General features: G+C 40.8%; 1 protein-coding gene across 5 annotated transcripts in view; it reads left to right on the top strand.

Moving 5' to 3' along the window:
* cunh1orf167 (chromosome unknown C1orf167 homolog) overlaps positions 1–8,056 on the top strand; it is a 37,622-nt gene continuing 29,566 nt past the window's right edge. For 2 of the 5 annotated variants that reach the window (XM_062966731.1, XM_062966727.1), the window contains exon 1: positions 6–8,048. In XM_062966731.1, coding sequence (XP_062822801.1) covers positions 4,680–8,048 — 3,369 coding nt within the window. In that variant the 5' untranslated portion in view covers positions 6–4,679. Of the gene's footprint in view, positions 8,049–8,056 lie in introns of all 5 variants that reach the window. The other 3 variants (XM_062966729.1, XM_062966730.1, XM_062966728.1) reach the window with 3 other exon arrangements.

Raw genomic sequence — 8,056 nt, 5'->3', positions numbered from 1 at the left:
TCCCAACCATGTATTATATATTATATTAAATAATAATTATTAAATAATATATAATTATAAAATGTCTCCCAACCATGTATTATATATTATATTAGATAATTATTATTAAATAATTATTATATAACTATAAAATGTTTCCCAACCATGTATTATATATTATATCAGGTAATAATTATTAAATAATTAAATGTTCTTATATTGATACCCTGCTTGTCTATGTATATGTATACAGTAGAGTCTTGCTTATCCAACGTAAACGGGCCGGCAGAACGTAGGATAAGTGAATATGTTGGATAATAAAGGGAGATTAAGGAAAAGCCTATTAAACATCAAATTAGGTTATGATTTTGCAAATTAAGCAACAAAACATCTTGTTATACAACAAAATTGGCAGAAAATGTAGTTCAATACGCAGTAATGTTATGTTGTAATTACTGTATTTACGAATTTAGCACCAAAATATCACGATATATTGAAAACATTGACTACAAAAGTGCATTGGATAATCCAGAATGTTGAATAAGCGAGTGTTGGATAAGTGAGACTCTACTGTATTTGTATATGCAACAACAACAACTCTTTATTGATCAGTCAATTTTGACCATATCAAAACATGTGAAACATACAAAACATACACACTTACTCATACATACAGTAAAACCATGTAAAACCTACCAACCCACTCCTAGGTAGTTGTGCAAATACAGAATAAAAAGATTAAAATTAAAATTAATTATTCCCTTAAGGTAAGGTTTAAGCGGGGGCAAGGGTAAGTAAAACTAGTGGCTTGTCCGTAGTAAATTTTAAATTTGGATTTTGTTATTGGCATTATATATTTGTATATGTATGTATGTATGTATATGTATATATGTATGTATGTGTATATATATGTATACTAACTGTGCCCGGCCATGCGTTGCTGTGGCGAAGTATGGTGGTATGGGAAATAAAAGTATTGAGGAATTGGTGGTAGTTAAGTCTATTATAAATGGGTTATATAGCTGTGTGAAAGGGCCTTGAGTCTACACTGCCATATAATCCAGTTAAAATCAGAGAATCTGTATTTTATAGGCAGTGTGGAAGAGGCCTAAGTGAGGCCTAACTCTGCCTGTCCCCTGGGCTGAGTGGGTTGCTAGGAGACCAAGTGGGCGGAGCTTAGCCTTCTAACTGGCAGCAATTGGATGAAAGCAATTATTCCTCTCCCTCTAATTAGGATTTATTTTTCTTTTCTTTTTGTTGTATGAACGCAGAGGCATGGATGAGGGGTTGTGCTGCTGAGTTTAGTGTTTCTGGGATGTGTGGTTTTGTTGTTTTGTCCTAGGCCAAAATTTCATTACCCTTTTATATATATAGATGTATATGTATATATGTATATGTATATATGTATGTATATATGTATGTATATGTATATATGTGAATATGTATATGTATATATGTATGTATGTGTGTATATATATGTATATGTATATATGTGTATATGTATAAATAAGTTAAAAATCTCATTGTAATAGAAATAAAATAGTGCTGTGATCAGAAGCTTTTGCAGGGAAGGCGAGGAGGACCTTGCGATGCTCCGATTCCCAGGCCGGGCCAAGGAGAACATCCCTCCTCCTCCTCCTCCTCCTCCTCCGGTCAGCACTGGCCGGGCGCCAGGTAAGCCTTGCAAGCCGGCCACTCATTGGCCGCAGTGGTTCGCTGGCCTCTCGCTAAGCGGCTTAACCCCGGGGTTTATGGCATTAGCCAGAAGCAGCACAACCGTGGCTCCACAACACAGGCGCACAGACGGACGGGCGGACGGAGAGATGTTCCGGAGTGAGTTCTTGCGCGGAAACAAACACGAGCGTCGACTCTAGGTACACAGGGCCACACAAGGATCCGCACCTGGATCCGGAGGCCCCACTCTCTCTCTCTCTGTGTAGATAGTCTATACTATTACGTGACTATATTATTCTATCCTATTACATTACATTACTATATTATTACATTGTCTTATATTATTATATTATATTACTATATTATTCCATTACTATATTATATTACTATATTAATTCATTGCTATATTATTACATACTAGCTGTGCCCGGCCACGCGTTGCTGTGGCGAAGTCTGGTGGTCTGGGAAATAAAGTATTGAGGAATTGGTGGTAGTTAAGGTCAAGGGTCAAGGTTTTCCCCAGACATTAAGTCCAGTTGTGTCTGACTCTGGGGGTTGGTGCTCATCTCCATTTCTAAGCCGAAGAGCCGGCGTTGTCCGTAGACTCCTCCAAGGTCATGTGGGATGACTGCATGGAGCGGCGTTACCTTCCCGCCGGAGCAGTACCTATTGATGCACTCACATTTGCATGTTTTCGAACTTCTGGGTTGGCAAAAGCTGGGGCTAACAGTGGGGGCTCTCTCCGCTCCCCCAATTCAAACCTGTGGCCTTTCGGTCCAGAAGTTCAGCAGCTCAGCGCTTTAACACGCTGCGCCATCAGGGGATATTATTTCCTAAAGGTTGTGAATATACAATATTTCTGATTGGTTTTTTTTTTTGTCTGTTGGAGGCAAGTATGAATGCTGCAATTAGGAAAAATGATTAGGATGTAATGGCCTTGCAGCTTGAAAGCCTGGCTCTTTCCTCCCTGAGTGAATTTTTGGTGGGAGGTGTTAGCTGGCCCTGATTATTTCCTGTCTGGAATTCCCTTGTTTTCAGAGTGGTGTTCTTTGCGATATTTTATGTGCTTCTACTGTCTGTGGCCCTGAGAAAACAGAGGATTTGCCAGACTTTGGTGATGGGAATACTTTGTTGGGAGGTGTTAGCTGGCCCTGATTGTTTCCTGTGTGGAATTCCCCTGTTTTCAGAGTGTTGTTCTTTATTTTATCCAACATAAATGGGCTGGCAGAATGTTGGATAAGTGAATATGTTGGTTAATAAGGAGGCATTGAGGAAAAGCCTATTAAATATCAAATTAGGTTATGATTTTACAAATGAAGCACCAAAACATCATGTTATACAACAAATTTGGCAGAAAAAGTAGTTCAATACCCAGTAATGCTATGTAGTAATTACTGTATTTATGAATTTAGCACCAAAATATCACGATATATTGAAAACATTGACTACAAAAATGTGTTGGATAATCCAGAACGTTCGATAAGCAAGTGTTGGATAAGTGAGACTCTACTGTAATTACTACATAGCATTACTGCGCATGGAACTACTTTTTCTGTCAAATTTGTTGTATAATATGATGTTTTGGTGCTTAATTTGTTTAACGATTACCTAATTTGATGTTTAATTCGCTTTTCCTGAATCCCTTCTTATTATCCAACATATTCATTTATCCTGCTGGCCTGTTTATGTTGGATAAGTGAGAGTCTACTGCATATTTCTAATCTTATATTATCTTCTTAGAACTGGATTATATGAGGCTCCTTCTACACAGCTGTATAAAATGCACACTGAAGTGGATTATATGGCAGTGTGGACTCAAGATAATCCAGTGCAAAGCAGATAATATAAGATTATAAATGGGTTATATAGCTGTGTGGAAGGGCCTTGGGTCTACTCTGCCATATAATTCAGTGCAAATTATATCTAATTCGCAGAAGAAAATATCTGTGGAAGAAGCCTAAGTGAGGCCTAAATCTGCCTGTCCCCTGGGCTGAGTTGGTTGCTAGGAGACCAAGTGTGCAGCGATTTAGCCCTCTAAACTGGCAGCAATTGGATAAAAAGAATTATTCCTTTTCCTCTAATTAGGACTTTATTTTTGTTTTCTTTTTGTTGTATCAACCTAGAGGCGTGGATGATGGGTTGTGTTGTCAAATTTTGAGGTTGGGGGGCCTGTACTTTTGTTGTTTGGTTGGTTGCTGTGATGCCATCACTCATTTATATATATAGATTATTTACTATATTATTGTATTAAATTATATTATAATATTATATTACAGTATATAAATACAAGTGTGTATCTGTGTGTGTGTGGGTGTGCATATATATACACATACGCACACACATAGATAGATAGATAGATAGATAGATAGATAGATAGATAGATAGATAGATAGATAGATTATATATGCACACAAAGTATGATTTCCATATTTGCTGGGGCCAGGAATACGTTCCTGAACTTAGCATGTGTGCATGTATGTGTGTGTGTATGCATATATACATAGATATATGTATGTGTATTGATGTGTTCATGTACATGTATACAAGTGTCTGTATATGTTTATTTGTAGTTGAATATATATACACATATACAATTTTATTTATATATGTGTGTATAAATGTATATGTGTGTATAAATGTATATTATATATACACACATATAATTGTATGTGTATATATACACAAGTGCATTTGTATGTATATGTGTGTGTGTATTGTGTATTTGTATATATGTGTGTATTTGTATGTCTATATTTGTGTATATATGTGTGCATTTTATATATGTGTGTATATAAGCATATTTGTATGTGTGTATGTGTGTATTTTAATTTATATATGTGTATACATATGTATATATGTGTGTGTGAGTATTTGTATATATGTGTACATATGTGTATTTGTATGTATATATGTGTGTGTATTTGTATTTGTGTATTTGCATATATTTTATATGTGTGTATATATGTGTATTGGTATGTGTATATGTGTGTATGTGTGTATTTTAATTTATATATGTGTATACTTATATGTATATATGTGTGTGTGAGTATTCGTATGTGTGTATTTGTATATATGTGTGCGTATTTGTATATATGTGTGTATTTTTATATGTGTGTATATGTGTATTTGTATATGTGTATATTTGTAGGTATATATGTGTATACGTGTATGTATATATGTGTGTAATTGTATGTATGTATTTGTGTATATATGTGTGTGTATTTTTATATGTGTGTATATATGTGTATGTGTATATTTTAATTTATACATGTGTACACTCCATATTAGCATTGGGTTGTGTTTTGTCCTCTGCAGAGCAAAGGAACGTCCAGAAGAACTTCAACGTTCCTCCATCTTCTGGATTGTCCCATCGTCCACATGGCTTAAAGAAACCCGTGGAAGCAAGAAGTGGAACAGTTGACCACAATCTGATCCAGACCAACCTCTCATGTCTCTATTGGCCTTCCCAAGAGAAGCAAACCAACCTCAATTCCAAATCAAAAAGGTTTGGACTGGGAAACGGAGCGGACATTGACAACCCTGAGGTTGATCAAAAGAGGAACCATCCACGGAAACTGTCTCGGTCAAACCATGATGTTCCACCTTCGGAGGACGGAATGGGGAGCAAGGAGAAGGAGGCCTCAAGACGGGTTCTAGGTCGTTTCTCCAAACAAAGACCCCACGGAGGTGTCTCCTTCTCCTCCAGACACGTGGAGACACCTTCTCAGGGTTCCTTTCATCGTTGTTCTTCTTCTCCAAGTCTGGATAGTAGCACAGATCCGTCTTCTCCAGGGCCAACCCTTCTCTCAGAACATTTGGTGGAGAACCGTCCTTCTTCTCCAACGTTCCTAAGATCTTCAGGCATTGATAGCTCCAACAAGCATCTCCAAGACCATCTCAAGACCTCCAAATTGGTGGAGAACTGTCCTTCTTCTCCAATTTTCCTGAGATCTTCAGGCGTTGATAGCTCCAACAAGCATCTCCAAGACCATCTCAAGACCCCCAAATTGGTGGAGAACCATCCTTCTTCTCCAACGTTCCTGAGATCTTCAGGCATTGATAGCTCCAACAAGCATCTCCAAGACCATCTCAAGACCTCCAAATTGGTGGAGAACCGTCCTTCTTCTCCAACGTTCCTAAGGTCCTCAGGCGTTGATAGCTCCAACAAGCATCTCCAAGACCATCTCAAGACTTCCAAATTGGTGGAGAACCATCCTTCTTCTCCAACGTTCCTAAGGTCCTCAGGCGTTGATAGCTCCAACAAGCATCTCCAAGACCATCTCAAGACCTCCAAATTGGTGGAGAACCGTCCTTCTTCTCCAACATTCCTAAGGTCCTCAGGCGTTGATAGCTCCAACAAGCATCTCCAAGACCATCTCAAGACCTCCAAATTGGGGGAGAACCGTCCTTCTTCTCCAACGCTTCAGGACATCTTGAGGTCTTCAGATCTTGGCAACTCCATTCAACGTGTCCAAGAACACCTGAAGACATCCAACTTAGTGGAGAACCATCCTTCTTCTTCAAGGTTCCAATCCATCCTAAAGTCTTCAGACATAGACAGTTCGACTCAGCATCTCCAAGACCATCTCAAGACCTCCGACTTAGTGGACAACGGTCCTTCTTCTTCAAGTTTCCAGGCCATCCTAAGCTCTTTGGATGTTGACAGCTCCATCCAGCATCTCCAAGAGCATATAAAGACCTCCAAATTGGTGGAGAATCGTCCTTCTTCTCCAGCGCTCCAGGACATCTTGAGGTCTTCAGATCTCAGCAACTCTGTCCAACATCTTCAAGAACATCTGAAGACATCCGACCTAGTGGAGAACTGTTGTGCTTCTTCAAGGTTCCAGTCTTCAGACGTTGACAGCTCCACCCAGCATCTCCAAGAGCATGTCAAGACCTCCAAATTGGTGGATAACTGTCCTTCGTCTCCAACGCTCCAGGACATTTTGAGGTCTTCAGATTTCAGCAACTCCATCCAACGTCTCCAAGGCCATCTGAAGACATCGGACTTAGTGGAAAACCATCCTTCTTCTTCTCCAAAATTCCAGGCCGACTTAAGATCTTCAGATCTCAGCAGCTCCACCCAAAGTCTCCGAGACTCTCTGGGGACATCTGACTTAGTGGAGAATTGTTCTTCTTCTCCAACGTTCCATGACATCTTGAAGTCTTCAGACCCAGAGGGCTCCATCCAACATCTCCAAAACGAAGCTGAGATGGGGGCCTTGGGGTCTTTCCCATCGGAACCCAAGTACTCTTCTCTGCCTCGGCCCTCGTGGGTCAGTCCTCCAGGATCTGCCTCCGCCCCACTGAGCATCATGGAGCGCCTCACGGCCGAGCAAAAGTGGGACTCCTCCTTTGGAAGAGATTTTGGAGATGGTGAGCCTCTTCGTCGCCCCTCTATCATGGAGACCCTAGAACACAGTTGGCCAACGGTTAACATCCGGAGCAACGTTAGCCCAACCTCAGCACTGTTTCCAAGCAAAGACACTTCCTTTTCATACCTTTTCAGATCCCATTGGGGAGGTCAGTGGAATCTAGATCCAGAGGAACCTTCTTCTGGAACATCTCATAATGTTGGTCAACAGGATATTCCCTTGATCAACCGTGGTTGGCCAAAGACTGATAGCCACCAGACAAGATATGGCTTGGAAGAACCTCCTGGAGCCTCCCATAACATTGACTTGAGTCAACAGAACCTTCCCTTGAACAGTGGTTGGCTGAAGACTGATAGCCACCAGAAGAGATGTGGCTTGGAAGATCCTTCTTCTGAAGTATCCCGTCATGTTGATGTGGGTCAACAGGACCTTCACTTGGCCAACCATGATTGGCCAAAGACTGATAGCCACCAGAAGAGATGTGGCTTGGAAGGCGCTTCTTCTGGACCATCCCATCCTGTTGGCTTGGGTCAACAGGACCTTCCCTTGATCAACCGTGCTTGGCTGAAGACTGATAGCCACCAGATGAGATATGGATTGGAAGACCCTTCTTCTGGAGTCTCCCATAACGTTGACGTGGGTCAACAGGACCTTCTCTTTGGTCTTCTCTCCACATCTAACACTGACAGGGAAGGACATTTGACCGTCCAGTCTTCTGGAGCTCCCAGTGGCCAAGACTCCAACCTATGTGAACCAGGAGAGAGCATCGGGACTTTGTTTTCTGCAAACTTTGTGGACGACCAGAGCTTGTTTTTGCCCCATTGGAAACTCAGAGCGTTTGAAGGAGCCAAGAAAGGAGAAGGTTCTCCGGCTTCTAAGGTTGCGGTGGGGAGTTCCGGTGGCTCCTCACATGTTCCTTATGATAGCAGTTGGCCCAGTGTTAAAAGCATGAAAACGAGGATGGAGCATCCATGCGATGGAAGGAGGAATTATTTTCGGAGAGGCGTCCCTCGGAAGGAGGTGAGCTG

The sequence above is a fragment of the Anolis carolinensis genome, unplaced genomic scaffold (assembly GCF_035594765.1).
Source record: "Anolis carolinensis isolate JA03-04 unplaced genomic scaffold, rAnoCar3.1.pri scaffold_28, whole genome shotgun sequence".
NCBI lineage: Eukaryota > Metazoa > Chordata > Lepidosauria > Squamata > Dactyloidae > Anolis > Anolis carolinensis.
The sequence above is the reverse complement of the archived record's forward strand: the minus strand, read 5'-3'. Positions and strand labels throughout refer to the sequence as shown.